Raw genomic sequence first — 15,423 nt, 5'->3', positions numbered from 1 at the left:
CATACATATACACTAAACTTGCAGAAAGTAACATTAAAATTGTGTTATTTACCTATGTAACAAAATCTTCATGACTGCAGTAATTTTTGCATTTCGGGGGAAGGGTGTGAATGCCGGTTGACTTAAATTTGAGGCGACCATCTTAGTCCTCAGGAAAAACAACGCATCTCTTTTTCTTATTGTTTAACCAACGATTAAGCAGACGTGCTACCTGATGGAAAGTAGTCAACACCGCCTATGGACATTTGCAACACCAGAGGAGTCGCCAATGCATCGCCGGCTTTGGAGGAGAGCTCCTTTTGCACCTTTTTTTGCATCTCTTATTAACTTCAGGATAAACCCTCCGTATAATGGAATTGATTACAAATGACCACTTACCATCAGGTTAGTTGCAAGCTAGTTTTCACTTGAACGATATAAAAAAGTTTATTATTAATTTCGCAGGACATAATAGAGCTAGAGAAATGTTTCTGGTCGCTCCGCAACGCTGCGCCGACGGGCCAGCTGGACGCGGAGAGCCTCGCGCCGCTGCTGTCGCCGCCGCTGCCGCGCGCCGCCGTCGCGGGCTGCTTCCTCGCGTTCGACGAGAACCGCGACGGACACGTCGACTTCAAGGAGCTCTGCTGCGGCCTCAGCGCCGCCTGCCGCGGACCCCGGACTGAGAGGTTGAAGTGTGAGTGATGAGTAACGCTTCTATATATGGCGCTACTACAGGAGATTTTTCAGTGTCGATGGTGCCATTGATTCAGACAAAAACTAATATACCCAGAACAACGAAACGAAATCTAAAGAGATATCTGTCTGGCCAAGGATTACCAGGAACTCACTGCGTGTCAGACCGGTATGATGGCCGCTCCCCCTCATAGGTCGTATCGCAGTCCCTTAGGACTAAATTGAAATACATCGTGTCTGTCTCTTCGTTAACGCTATAGCGACCCTTATTGCGACTATACCTAATACAATCTAAAAAATCATCCAATGTTTTACTGCCTTAGGGGTTGATTTTCCAAAACGTTGACTTTAACATTAAGGCTTTTAATCATTTCTAACTCTTACACCTAAAATGTTAATTAAATGTAACAGAAAACCTAATATGTTCAAAGAGCTTGCTTCAAAATTAGCAGATTTTTAAACCCTATTTAACCGTCTTATGCCAATGAAGCCATATCCACATTTTACATTTAAGTTCAAGCTTGAATAATTTAGGTTCTACGAAGATTAGTCAGTCGGTGAGTAGCTAAGTATGCTTTCGCTTTTATATATCCAGCCATATACAGGGTGAATCTCCATAAAGTGCACATATTGAAACAGGTAAAATTAAACCGCATTTTGTCGACAAAAAAAAATATAAAAAAAATTAAAAAAATTTTTTTTTGGGTTTTACGACCTTTTGAATTTTTTTTTGGGAATTGTACACCTGAAGTAATTAAATCGCTATAACTTTTAAACTAAGAGGGTTATCAGGTTCAAACAAAAATAACAATGATTGCCAATGATAGGCCGTACTGATCCATGAAAAAAGAAAACAAAAAAAAATCATCTTCCCAGGTAAAAAGTGTCAGATTAGTGCAAAAAAGCACTTTTTTTAGGTAAAATTTTCAGTAATCATCAATTTCCTCAAAATAATCTAGGCATTTTATTTTTTTATTATTATTTAATGCAATACTACGTCGTATTAGCTTTCAAACACTAAAAAAACCACGCCTCTAACTCAAGTATAAAGTTTGCTAGGAACGTTTCAAAAAAGACGCGACGCACGTGCGCCCTAATAAAACTGGTATAGTCCGACCCATAATTAGATGTCCAAAATATAAACAAAGGAAACTATCAAAAATATGTTTCAATGGTAAATTCATGGTAGTTTCTTATTTTTGACGATATTAAAGTGATAAAACAGTAATAAAATAAATCTTTAATAATTAAAAAAAAAACACTAGTTTGTATTAAAAATGTTATTTATTACCAACACCCTTAAGAACTGCCTTTGTTTAAGCGCTCGTAGGAAACTTTATACTTAAGTTAGAGGCATGCTTTTTTTAGTGTTTGAAAGCTAATACGACGTAGAATTACATTAAATAATAAAAACAAAGTAAAAAGCCTAGATTATTTTGAGGAAATTCACGATTACTGAAATTTAACCTAAAAAAATTGCTTTCTTCACACTAATCTGACTATTTTTTTCTGGGAAGATAAACTTTTTTGTTTTTTTTTTTTCATGGATCAGTACGGCCTATAATTAGCATTCATTGTAATTTTTGTTTGAACATGATAAATATTTTAGTTTAAAAGTTATAGCGATTTATTTACTTTAGGTGCACAATTCCAAAAAAAAAACTTCAAAAGGTCGTAAAACCCAAAAAAAAATTTTTTTATTATTTTTTTTATTTTTTTTTGTCGATAAAATGCGGTTTAATTTTACCTGTTTCAATATGTGCACTTTATGGAGATTCACCCTGTATAGGTAGGTATAGGTATCCAATAAAAGTCGGTACTTTTTCGCAGAGCCATATAGCTTACGGTAGTTAAGTGATATCGTATTGGCTTGTTAGCCGTTATCTCTGAGACACGTTATCTCGGCGTCGAGTGCATGGAAAGATTTTCATTAGAAAACCCATCACGTGGTATACCCGTATACCCGTTCATAGTATACTTATTTACATAACTAATGCTAGTTAGTGATAGTGATAGAATATCAGGCCTTAGAGGCCTTAGACCTACATTAATTTGAAAGTGGTAGAACCCTTTGTGGTTTGACTTCGGCGGCGCCAGCGCCACACCTATTTCTAACATGACAGGATAGGATAGCATAACCGATTGTCATGATATCTTATACACAGTTTTTCAGGGGTTCAGAAAAAGACATAAGGTACCTTTCATCCCCAAAAAAAGTACTGCGAGGGATGCATAAAAACCTGTCTTGTAGTCTATATTTTTATGCCGTTAAATCCGTTAATCCAAGAATGTAGCAGCACTACGTCGTAACGCGGTCGCTTCCTGTTTAAGGCGTTAAGGATAAGGACATCCGACAACAGTCGCTACTGTTCCTATTGTGTTGTAAGGCGCGTAATGCGCACCGCACACTCAAATTGAAAAAATCTCCTGATATCGAGATATGCGAAAAATCGAGTTTCATTTTCTTATAAGTACTATTTAATTATTTGTATTTATTGTTATTATTAATATATAATTATTTGTAGTTATTGCCTGAATCGGAAGCTCTAATTTTCACAATGTGTTAGAAGTAATTGCTTAATTACTGATCAGTCAATTAATCCCAGAGACAAGCCAAAAACTACAATATTTTTTAACATTTATGTTATACTTTATTTGTTTATTTACATACAGTTATTATATACAATATTTTAATAAAAATATCATGAAACGCCACACTATAAGATATTGGTAATTCTAATTATATCGCATTTGATTGAAGTTGTAGTTCAGATCATATAAGTCAGTCATAAAATCATTTTTCGTAGAGGGTTTTCGGTGGATCGTGTCTATTGCTCTGTGTGCGTCGCACTTAAACTAACGGCGCGAAATGAAGTACCTACCTTATTAGGATATCTACTTGCATCGTAAATACACATACAGTATACCACTTACACTAACTTTTATAGTGAATACCACTTGTATAATGAACCCCAGTGATAAGGCAGATGGATTACTTAATGAAAGCTGTTAACGTCATCTGGATATTTGCAATTAAATTTTGCAATATTTGGTCTTAAAGAAGGAACTTTTTGCACTTTTTTTCAAGAGTTTGATGTAATCGAAATTTTTGGAATATTAAATGTTGATAGGTCAGACTACATTTCCGCATTTTATTTGAGATAAGCAGTTGATATTGTTTTATTACTTTTACGGCTTTGATAAATACATTCACACTAATCCCATACCAGCCGTAGCTATACCAAATATAACATTTATTTTCATACATGAACCAATAATCTGCATTTTTAACAATTTATTGACTTTGGATTGTTATTTTTGTAATTGAAGGAGCAAAACAAGCAATTACTATAAAATTGAAAATATAGCCGACATAGGCTTACTCTTACAGCTTACTAGACAGCTCTTACGATACTTCATATGTTGAAGTCCTTCAAGACGTTTGGGTTTTATGGCGTGCCAAAGCATGAGACACAAACATACGTTCGACCATTAACATTACCCTCCGCAGTCGGGTAAAATTAATGAATCCACATGTTTGTAAGTCGTTAATGTCACCCATGTATAGTCCGCGTAAAACTGCTAGTCCGCTCTAAATTTAGAAGGGAATCGCGTCGCCATAAGAAATTGTATGACTACACCTGCTCGCAACAACTTCAGAGTGGAATAGCAGTTCGGCGCGGACTATACACCTGTAAACAACACCAGATTTAGTGTTCTAGGTGTGTTAGGTCGGCCGCAAACGCGTTAGTAATCTTTAGGAATTAGGACTAATGAAATAAAGAGGAGCAGGCTGGGAATGTCAAAACCCTCAAGCCAGAACACAGCAGAGCTTAACATTGTTATTATAAGACACAAATACGTAAACATTCTAGTTGTAGTAGACTACACTACATCACTACACTATATTATCACTACAGTTAATAGGACATGTGCACAAACCAGAGTTTGTGCACATGTCCACATTAATGTGCAAATTAACGGCTATGATAATTTAATGATAATCTTAATAAGCACACAAATAGAGATATATTTTTTATATCATAAATAATTCTCACGTTTATAAAATGGAAACAGTGAGGGATAGCAACTTAGCAACACGTGTAATTACTTTCGTCAATTGATAACACATCTACTTGACTTTGTGTAACTGTCTTGTTAATCTTATCATACTTATTAATTAATGCTGACATATGCTTTTCGAAAAATTACTACTGTTTTAATAATTTCTAAGACGATTTACAAAAATATTGTAATATAATTGGAAATTAAATCAATTGCATCATTGCATTGAAGGCAACACTAAAATTGTATATGCTACATTGGATAAGTGTCATATTCTTGTGATGGATATTTTTCTACAAATTCGAATTAATAATAAGATGAGATACTAGCCTGACCTAACACTACTGGTGTTAGTGTCCTACATACATACTATTACATACCTACAAATATACACCATTCAAATTAATACACTATAACGCTTAATACATCTGTTTTAAGAAGTACCACTTTTTAAGAATTCTTGGTTACAGTGACCTCTATGCAACAGGTAGACTGCACTTTAGATATAAATTTAGTAAAAATCAAAACTAAAATACAGCAATTACATAATATTAAGTGCATATAATTGGTTGTAATCGACAACAATTGTTATAATTCAATTATGCACGCTTCATTATCAGATGCTAACCGTTTTGTTTGTACAATCACTTGTACAATTGCAACAACATTACCATTATGCTCACACTATATTCAACTCTATTTACAAACAATACGGCTCCGTGTAGATACGTGTTGTTTTAAAAACTATTAACTGGGAACGTTTAGATAAGTGCTATCTATTATCAGTGCTCCCAATAATACATTGTAATGACGAGATAAGGGAATTTGCATCGACAGATAAATGACGTTATATCCACAATGTGTCAGTGTGCACGTATCCTATTTGTGTCTTTAGGTCAAATGCTTTACGTGGTAGAAGTTGTACCCCTTCATGGTTTAGTTATGACGGCACTACCGACACATCGGCTGCTGCCTTACGACAGCAGTATGTGATGTAGGTTTTTGTTTGAAGGGTTTGGTGAGAGAGAAAACCGCTAGTCGAGAGGGCGAATCAGGGTTCGGTCCCCCCATTATCATTGTCCATAGGTAGCAATGGCTTCTACCAGCTCGTAGATCCTTTTCTAGCTTGCTACCTTCTTCAGTTTACGGAAGACCCTGAGTTTATAATATTATTGCTCACCTTTTTAAACCTTTTTTATCCGTATTTGCGTAATATAGATTTCATTGTGTATTTCCTGACAGTTTGCTTCAAGATCTTCGATCTGGACCGCGATGGGATCCTCAATAAGAAGGAACTGATCGACATGGTGGGTATACTCTGCACCGTCGCCAATGAGGCTTTGAAGAACCAAGGCTCCAGGTCATCCACGCCCTCTGACGGAGAATCGGAGGGAGAGAAGGGCTTCGACCCGGAAGTGGTCCTGCTCAATATTAGGGAGAAACTCGTCATGGTGCCCAAGAACGGCAGGAAGCCGAGGTTTCAACTGGGACCGAGCAATGGGGAAGATATCATAATTCTTAGTGAGGTAAGCCAAAATATTGGCTGTATGAAGTTAGTGCATAATATTTGAAATTAATTGCGATTTGAATTAACGGTAAGGGAAATTAATGCAGAGAATAAATTTCGTTAACATACAGAAATCACTCTCAAATATGAACTACCGTCTACCAAACTAATTTTTTTTCGGATTTGACTTTATTCACATATATTTCTCTATACGAGCACATTATTTGCAACTACATATCTTCTAATAAAATTTAATTTAAAAGTAAATGGTAATATTAAAATGTACTTTGTAATTTGCATTAAAAACTAATTAAATATATTCTCCAATTCGTGTTAAGAAATTATCAAAATTCATGTTAGTTGCAAATGATTATTTACATTTTATGTAAATACATTCAATGATAAGTAAACATTGCTACTTTAGTAGGGTAGGTATATGCAATTTCGATTTGTATAATGGTATATTTACATTACGACTTGAATCTATAAATCTTTTATTGAAAATACTCATCCATGGGATCATTGTGATATTTTCGTTTCGACTCATGTTTTAACCAAAATCCATGTAGTTAACCCACTTTTCAGTGTTCATTGCCACTGATAATCATCTTTAATCAATAAGTTGGGATGCCTCGGTCGTGTCATCATCGGATACTGCTTCCGAAGTTTACCATCCAGTATTCATACCATTAAATAAATTCCACACTAATATCAGCTGAAATAATCTCTTTCCCCTATCTTCCAGATGAGCCCCATGGACCCCGACTCCGCGAGCTCGTCCCCGGAGCCCCCGGAGCCCCGGGAGCCGTCGCCCCCGGCGGCGGGGTGCGAGCAGGGGCTGATCTCGTGCGGCACGGCGCTGACGGCGGAGGACTTCCTGATCTGGAGCGTGGAGAGCGCGGAGGCGCTGCTGGCGCCCTTCCTGCAGCTGGTGTTCGAGGTGTGCCACGTGGTGCTCGGCCTGCGCCCGCAGTGCCCGCACCAGGAGATGGATGTCGGTGAGCATCGCGCCCGGGGGATTACTGTTGCGAGCCATCATAGTTTTATGATGGAATTTCAGTGTGCCCATCGGCCTGAAATACTTGTATTGTGTAACTAATATTAGATACGGTCGGTAGCCGGATGGGTGTCCCCAAGTGATTTTGGCTTATTCGCGTTTCTATGATATATAAAAATCTATATCATAGAAACGCGAATAAGCCAAAATCACACAGTTTCTATGATATATAAAAGATATGAAGCTGTTATTCCTGGCTAGTAAATAAAAAGTTTATAGTTTACCGTTTTAGACTCCTTATGGATAGTTCAAAAACATTGGAACAAATTGACCGATAATGCATGTATTCCTTATATATAGTCTGATTCATAATTAGGTGTCCAAAATGTAAATAAAGAAATGTCACTGTCAAAAATAACAAGAAATCAAAACTTTAAAAAACAACAAAAAACGAAAACTAAAACAACTACACACAATTTAACAAATGCGCTATGAAAACGAGAAAACATTCGAGTTCGATCACAGTCACGAAAATAAATAACATCAGCTACGAAGCTTAAAAATGACGGAACAAGAAATGTTTTGGATTCCGATTGTGTTACCATTATTACATTTTAATTTTCTACCATAAACCTTGTTTTTTATTATTATGGAACGAAATTGAGACAATGAATTGAAATGTTAATTAATCCTAATTTATATAGATTATTATTTTATTATTGTTGTATTAATTTAATATCGTCAAAAATAAGAAACTACCATTTCAAACATATTTTCTTGATATGTCAATACCTTTGTTTACATTTTGGACACCAAATTATGGATCAGACTATAGTCTTAACTGGAGCAATATAATGGATTTCTTTTAACTTCCCCTACGTGTACAATAAAGCCTATAAATGGTTACAGGTAGTGGGCAAACATCTCGCAGAACGGCATGGTACACAACCACCACATATTTACCTAACTCTTAGTTGACATTGACGAGTATTTTAGTCGGCGCCAACAGTCGGACGCCCTCGCGAATCATGTCAAGTGTATTGCGGTAATAGCACATAGATAACTAGGGTTGCCGGAAAGGAACAATAAATAAAATAAAAAGTCAAATTACACTTATTACAATACAGTATGAATTAGATTATATGTAAACAATATTGTCAATGTATTAATAACTTTTATATTTCATCTCTGCGTACACACTACATTCAATCCTCTTGTTTTCTTGTCACGAAGCTCTTTTTGATCTACTTTGCTCTTTTTGATGATACTTTAATACCCTTTAAAAAGTGTAACTACAAAATTTTATAAATCCTGTAAACAGGGTAGCCTTGCACTCGTTCAGCTGTGTTTCTTCTCAGGATATTTATGTAAAAAATAGATTTTGACTTAATAGACAAGTGGCAACCCTTAAGATATTTCGCAATAAATTGTTTACTGTTTTATCTTTTAAAGTGTGATATTATTTTGACAAATGTTTTATTTTTAGACATCTTTTTGAGTTGTAATGTTTAATATGAGATAATAGGATTTTATTATCTATCATAAATGCTTTTTTCGATATGGCGAGAAACATTCCATCACATACAAGATGAGTACATATCTAATTTTATCTTCCATCAGACGATCTTTTGATGATATGTGAGCACTTACCATCATGCCACCCTGGGCTGGAGTTGAATTCGCTACCGCCCTCTATAGGGAATAGTCGAGGAAAAAAGAATGTCATCAGGGCAAAACGGTCTCTGAAATGTGCCTGTGCAATATGTTGGTTGAAAAAGTTCCCTCTATGTAAATTTTGCCGCCCCCCACAACCATACCGCCCAAAATAGAGTGCAGAATATGCCGCCCAGCACGCTACGCCTTTGAGGGTAGCAATTGCAATCTTTGAAGACTTATGTTTGTGGAGACCTTATTTATGGTAGAACAATAGTAGAAACTTTATGGTAGAATTCGTAAGCCCATGTGAAGTTGTGGTTAAAGCTGCCACTGGCTAACAGTGGCCACCTACCGTTAGATGGACTGCACGCTCGTTTCTACTTCTATCCTAGAAAAAGTGTTTATTTAGTGTTTCAAAACAGAAATTGGCTACAGTACTACAGTGTACCACGCGGTTACCATGTCAGCATATCAGTTCCACGAGCATCGCATAATGTTTCATAACTGGGCCACGCGGCGCAATACGGGCCGGCCTCGATACTGGAGATAGTGAACTTGTCGCGCACATTATCAAATTACGTCTGCTATTTATTGCTTACGAGATAACTCTTGATTCAGGCCCAAAACTTACACTTAAGATATTGAAGAAATCGCTGTTGCGTGGTTCCTTCCCATCGATATGTTTCGAATATTATGATAGAAGAAACTTTGCAATAGCTTAACAGTTCACGAAGAAGCAACTGAATAAGTGTTTAAATTTTAAGTGCCTTTGTAAGCTGGTTTTAAAGGTGTAAAGTAGGGTCCGTGTATACACGGAGTATTCTAACTTAGTTCTCGGTAGTCATAACAAAATTTGCCCATATTTTTACCACGCTTATATAGCTTGGATTGTATGTATGTAACGGAATCTTAGGACTCAATTTTTACCCACTTTGAACGGTTCGATTAATTTAAAATTTTGACCTATTATCAAGAACCGATGATAATACACGATTTTAATAATTTTATCCCATTCCTCACATCAGGATCGTCAGGAATCAGGATTAACGATTTTCCTTGTGCGATTTTATTTATGATTTATTAAATTACTAAACAAGTTTAAATTAATCAGAGCTCTTGTTGCAAAAGTTGCAGAATTCTATAATTAACTTATTTGTCAAAATAATATCATAATATACGTCAAAACAATAAAAGTATACAATACGGTTAAATGCATTGTTCAAAACCATCAAATCATTTGCATATTGCCAAAAGATGCCATAAACACTCATTTTTATTCCGTTTATAGGGCATACTTATACTGTGTAAGCGATAAACTTCACTGAAGCTACCGACCACTATACAAGATTATGGGATTACACTTGTTCTAGATAATTAATTTTTGTACACTTTTTGAAATGCCAACATAATATTTTAATGTTTGAAGGAATTATTATAAGACTTTAATTATGCTTAATTATCGTAAATTGAATGTAATGTCGGATGTTTTGAAGGGTAATTTCTTGTCTGTGAATTTAATGAATAGGGTTTTGATGTGAAATGTTAAATTAAAATTTTAGGTCGATGTAAAGGCCTTAGTTCTGATAGTATTCATATTATTTGATATTTATGTAACTAAGTGTAGTTTATTTATAAATCTATTTTTAATACGGGTATTTTAAATAATGGTTAATGAATTAATGATTTATGTATAAATGATGTAAGATTGATTTAAGCACGTTATGTTTAGAATAAATGTTTAAAACGTCAAATTTGTCGCTAGGCGACACGCATTGTTGAGTTTTTAGGATTATACTTTTTAAAATGTAAATGCTTAATGAAGTTTTGAAATTTACGTCAACGTCACCTCACTCACCTTATAGTACATTTATTTGGTTGTGCTTGTATATGCGTAGCCGTATATAAACACGTTTACGTACACGTACACGTAAGTAGGTACGCGTTTAGCTACATGTAAGTGTCGCCCGAGCGTTAAAGCGTGTCGTGGTGTGTCGCAGTGCTGGGCTGGCTGTCGCGCGAGACGGCGCGCGGGCTGCACGTGGGGCAGTTCTGGTACCTGGTGGGCGCGGAGTGGTGGGCGGCGTGGCGCGCGCACTGCGCCGCGCCGCGCGCCTGCTGCCGCGCGCCGCCCGCGCGCAAGCCGCACGAACACGAACACAACGACGTCACCGACGCCACCGACGCGCCGCTGTGTGATGACAGCTTCACTACTAACTCGACGGGTGAGTGTTTAATGACGAAAATACAGTATTTTGTTGTTATTTTTAAATTTTGTTATAAAGAGTAACTTAGGCTACTTTTAATTTAGAAAAAGACTAGGGTAGGTTCCATGCAAAAAAATAGAACCCATGAAATCTCCAGAGTACACTTTTAAACGTAAGTGAAAAGGTGAGGCACACCCGTAGCTTTATTCATATTATATAACTTTAAGGCATAGATCAGTAAAGATTAATGAAAATAAAATTTTCACTTTCATCTATTTTCGTGTTTGAAAAATATTAAAAAAATGTAGTTTTAGAGCATTTACGAATGAAACGATATTTCTTCGCACTTCTTCTTTGATTTCCTGGTTTTACACCACTTAACTGTACATATCGGCATTATTCCACGTAAATTACGCCATGACAGCCATTAAATGACTAACATATTGTCAGCAATTTAAACCATTTAATGGCTTCCTTCAATTACAAGGTGGGGAGATATCTATACTTATTTAGTTAATTGTATCAGGCGTTACTTTGCGGAAATCCATGCTATTAAGTTAAGATTAAAACTACTTCGCAACAATCCGCTACAAATATGTATGATGGTATATATTTTAAACCATGCAGTATGTACCACCCTCCCTCCCTCAAAGGATGCATGCAGATGCAAAAATTAAAAATATACACCACCATACATACCACCACCAACACGTGTTTCGCTCCAAAACGGAGCATCATCAGGGTAAGTTGACTCTACGACGGTTAATCGCTAAGTGACGCTGTCATTGTGGAGGGGAGGGTTGGATACCATTATAAAAGGCATGCATTAGGTTGACAGCGTCACTTAGCGATTAACCGTCGTAGAGTCAACTTACCCTGATGATGCTCCGTTTTGGAGCGAAACACGTGTTGGTGGTGGTATGTATGGTGGTGTATATTTTTAATTTTTGCATCTGCATGCATCCTTTGAGGGAGGGAGGGTGGTACATACTGCATGGTTTAATATATACCATCATACATATTTGTAGCGGATTGTTGCGAAGTAGTTTTAATCTTAACTTTCTATACTTATTTATTCTGTAAGACTTAAATAGTGCTCTTATGTGATCGCAGAGTCGATGGGTTCGCTGCTGTGGCGCGCAGAGGGCGAGTCCGCGGACAGCGCGTCGCTGGGCAGCGCGGGCGGCAGCTCGGGGCTGGGCTCGCTGGCGCGCCCGCCGCACCCCGGGCCCGTCGACAACCGCCGCCTGCTGGCGCACGACCACCTGCAGGTAACCGCTGAACGAGGGAAACCTTGAGAACCTTGGGAAGCCCTTGTAGATGTACTTGTAGAGAGATGTTGCAGGCAGGTTCGAGTAAGAGGGGTGTTGATTTGATGAAGTCTTTATTATTACTGTTCTAATGTAGAACTTAACCTAACTTTAAGTATGAGTCTTACGCGCACTACATACTGATAAGCGTGCTGCGCCGGGAGGTCTCAGGAACAGGAGCAGAAACTATCATTATTGAAGGAGAGGAACTTTTGAAAAAAAATTGGAAATCTCGTTATTAGTAACATTTGTCGGTAACTTTGTAAATGTTGTTATATATTTGATGCCTATATGGAAAACAAATCGTGTCGACTTCAGGTTCATAAGTTCGTAAAGAATAAAATACATAAGTGTAAAGAATATTTTTTGCTTAAATAGGCACAAAAATTTTTACCTACATAAAGTCCGCGCCAAATTGCTAGTCCGCTCTGAATATAGAAACGAGTCGCGTAGACTGCTTGCCACAGTTTGGCGCGGACTATAGATGGGCGTGTATTTGTATATCATAGTGTTCGTGTGTTGTGTCCAGGTGCGCACGCTGACGGGCGAGGGCGGGCACCTGCGGCGCGACGTGACGCTGGCGCAGCACCGCGACTTCCAGCTGCTGCCCGACGCGCTCTGGCGCGCGCTCGCGCTCTGGTACGGCGGGCCCGACCCGCTGCCCCGACAGGTGACACACACACACTCAATAAGCTGCCCACACTTCACGCGCTACCCACACTTGACACGCTGCCCTCACTTCATACACTGCCCACACACCACACGGTGCCCACACTCCACAAGCTGCCTACACCTCACACACAGCCCACAACTCACACTGCCCATGCGATCCATACGACCTCCACAAGTTCTTAATTAAGGGCTTCAGACGCTTTCTACGAACTCTAGACGCTGCTCGATCACCCTACGCTCTTCATGGCTGTATAGCCTATACTCCTAACTCTACACTCCCCACGTTCTATATGATGATTGATCATAGACAAAGTAACATCCAACAAAAGAAGTACAAACACTTTATGAAACAAGAATTTTAGCGTTTAGAGCGTTTTATCTTCACACTACATGTTACGCCCACTTATTCATTTATAATAAACATTTAAAACATAACATGCTTTCTCACATTTGTATGAGTTCGCCATACATGAGACATACTTCCAACCAATAAAAATAATTTTGCATCATTTCAGGTAATAAGGCCGCCGAATTCGGACGTTGAACTCGAATTATATCCACTGCAACTGAAGATTCTACGTCACGTGCCCAGTACACAACGTAAGTAAAACATTGTAAATAAAACTAAAAAGCAAATTATTTTGGTTTAAGATGTATATTTTTTTAGTTCTTCTGGGTATTAATATTACTTAACTAATGCACAGTAGTGCTACTTGTATGAAGTAATCAGTACATTGTGTGTGTCAGGGCCGAGTGCGGTGGCGGCGCCGTACGGGGCCGTGTCGGCGCCCGCGCCGCCCGAGCGGCAGCTGGCCTACACCGCCGCCTTCTCCCGCCTCGCCACCATCAAGCAGGTCAGTAACACTTAAGTAAACTGAAACTGTACAGACTGTCGTTAACCCATTACTTTCCCACTTGCCGGGATTTGAATCTCAGTATGCTCTATTGAGAGTCGAGTTTCAACCATTGAAACGTGACCCGTGTCAAGCTGTGGGACTGTGATGGGTTAACACTGACGATGATGATATTCAAAATGAAAGTGTATCTTCCACACCAGGTGACGGAGTTCCTGTGCCAAGCGCTAGGGCTGGCCCGCGAGGACGTGCGGCTGTGGTCGCTGGCGAACAGCGGCAGTGCGCTGCTGCTGGACGACGAGCGGCCCACGCTGCAGGCGCTGCGGCTGGACGACCGCGCGCGCCTGCTGCTCGAGGTGCGCAACCCCGACCTCACCTGGCCGGAGGAGATCGGGGCGCTCAGGTACGTGTGCACACACCGCACGGGGCTGGACGGCAGCGCCGCTGCTGAGGGACGGACGGCCCACGCTGCAGGTGCTGTGCCTCAACGACCGCGATTTGCTGGTCCTTCGAACCGGATAGAATCTTACTGCTCTGTTAGTTAACACAAGTATGTGACATTATTGTAAACAAATGAGGTAATGTAATTAAATAAAAGCCATTACATTCATTAAATTAAGGATTAAAGTTGAATTACTTTAAATATACAAACCGTGAAACGTCTTCAACGTCGGAAGACAAAAAATTTTGAAAACTCATGTTTTTACAAGTGCTTACCAAAAACGGTTTTATAGTGAACGGACAACCGTGCTATCCTAGTTTGTAGGCTATTGTAAATTAGTTAGAACTTTATTATTTTTGGACTCTATGTTCACTGTGACATACCATGTATGACCGGTGTGTGTCATTCGGTGCTTGCAGCAGCAGCGGCGCGGGGCGTGTGGCGGCGCGGCGCGACACGCTCACAGCGCCCGACCTGCCCGGCGCCACCGGCCTGCACAACCTCGGCAACACCTGCTTCATGAACGCCGCGCTGCAGTGCGTGAGTACACCACACGCCCTACTCCATGTAGCGTAGACTGCATACAGTACACGCACACCATCGCGCCGTTTATGCCGCAGATCACACTCCTTTTAGCGTGTACTGGCGGACGACGCGCACCGCGCACTACACTATACACGAAACGTACACTATACATGACAAACGTACGCCAGGATAGTACTTTGTACATTGCACGCATATCCCACGTATCGTACACTATACATAGCATGCTGTACATCACAAAACTTACTCCGTATGCCATATTTACCGTTATACTAGTACTACTAACATATAATTTTATTCTTTCTCAGGTATGGAATACGGGTCCATTAACGATGTACTTCAACTCGGGGATGCATTTGTACGAAGTCAACACTAGTAACCCATTGGGCACTCGGGGAGCGCTCGCGTTGCGGTACGGGGAACTTTGTAAAGAGGTATGTTAACATTTAATTTACGAAACTATTTCCACATTTTTTTAAATTAGCAGTAACGCACAATAGA

The 15,423-nt window shown here is 39.0% G+C and overlaps 1 protein-coding gene across 1 annotated transcript in view; it reads left to right on the top strand.

The window, feature by feature from the left end:
* The window catches only part of Usp32 (Ubiquitin specific protease 32), a 45,044-nt gene that overhangs the window by 7,621 nt on the left and 22,000 nt on the right, over positions 1-15,423 (top strand). Inside the window, exons 4-14 of the mRNA XM_073078586.1 lie at positions 445-673; positions 5,980-6,263; positions 6,990-7,242; positions 10,895-11,119; positions 12,215-12,372; positions 12,941-13,081; positions 13,599-13,683; positions 13,831-13,937; positions 14,141-14,340; positions 14,799-14,919; positions 15,231-15,356. Coding sequence (XP_072934687.1) covers positions 445-673; positions 5,980-6,263; positions 6,990-7,242; positions 10,895-11,119; positions 12,215-12,372; positions 12,941-13,081; positions 13,599-13,683; positions 13,831-13,937; positions 14,141-14,340; positions 14,799-14,919; positions 15,231-15,356 — 1,929 coding nt within the window. The remainder of the gene's footprint in view (positions 1-444; positions 674-5,979; positions 6,264-6,989; positions 7,243-10,894; positions 11,120-12,214; positions 12,373-12,940; positions 13,082-13,598; positions 13,684-13,830; positions 13,938-14,140; positions 14,341-14,798; positions 14,920-15,230; positions 15,357-15,423) is intronic.

The sequence above is a fragment of the Epargyreus clarus genome, unplaced genomic scaffold (genome assembly GCF_041222505.1).
Source record: "Epargyreus clarus isolate Ecla_fem2 unplaced genomic scaffold, WU_Ecla_fem_2.2 ptg000012l, whole genome shotgun sequence".
NCBI lineage: Eukaryota > Metazoa > Arthropoda > Insecta > Lepidoptera > Hesperiidae > Epargyreus > Epargyreus clarus.
The sequence above is the reverse complement of the archived record's forward strand: the minus strand, read 5'-3'. Positions and strand labels throughout refer to the sequence as shown.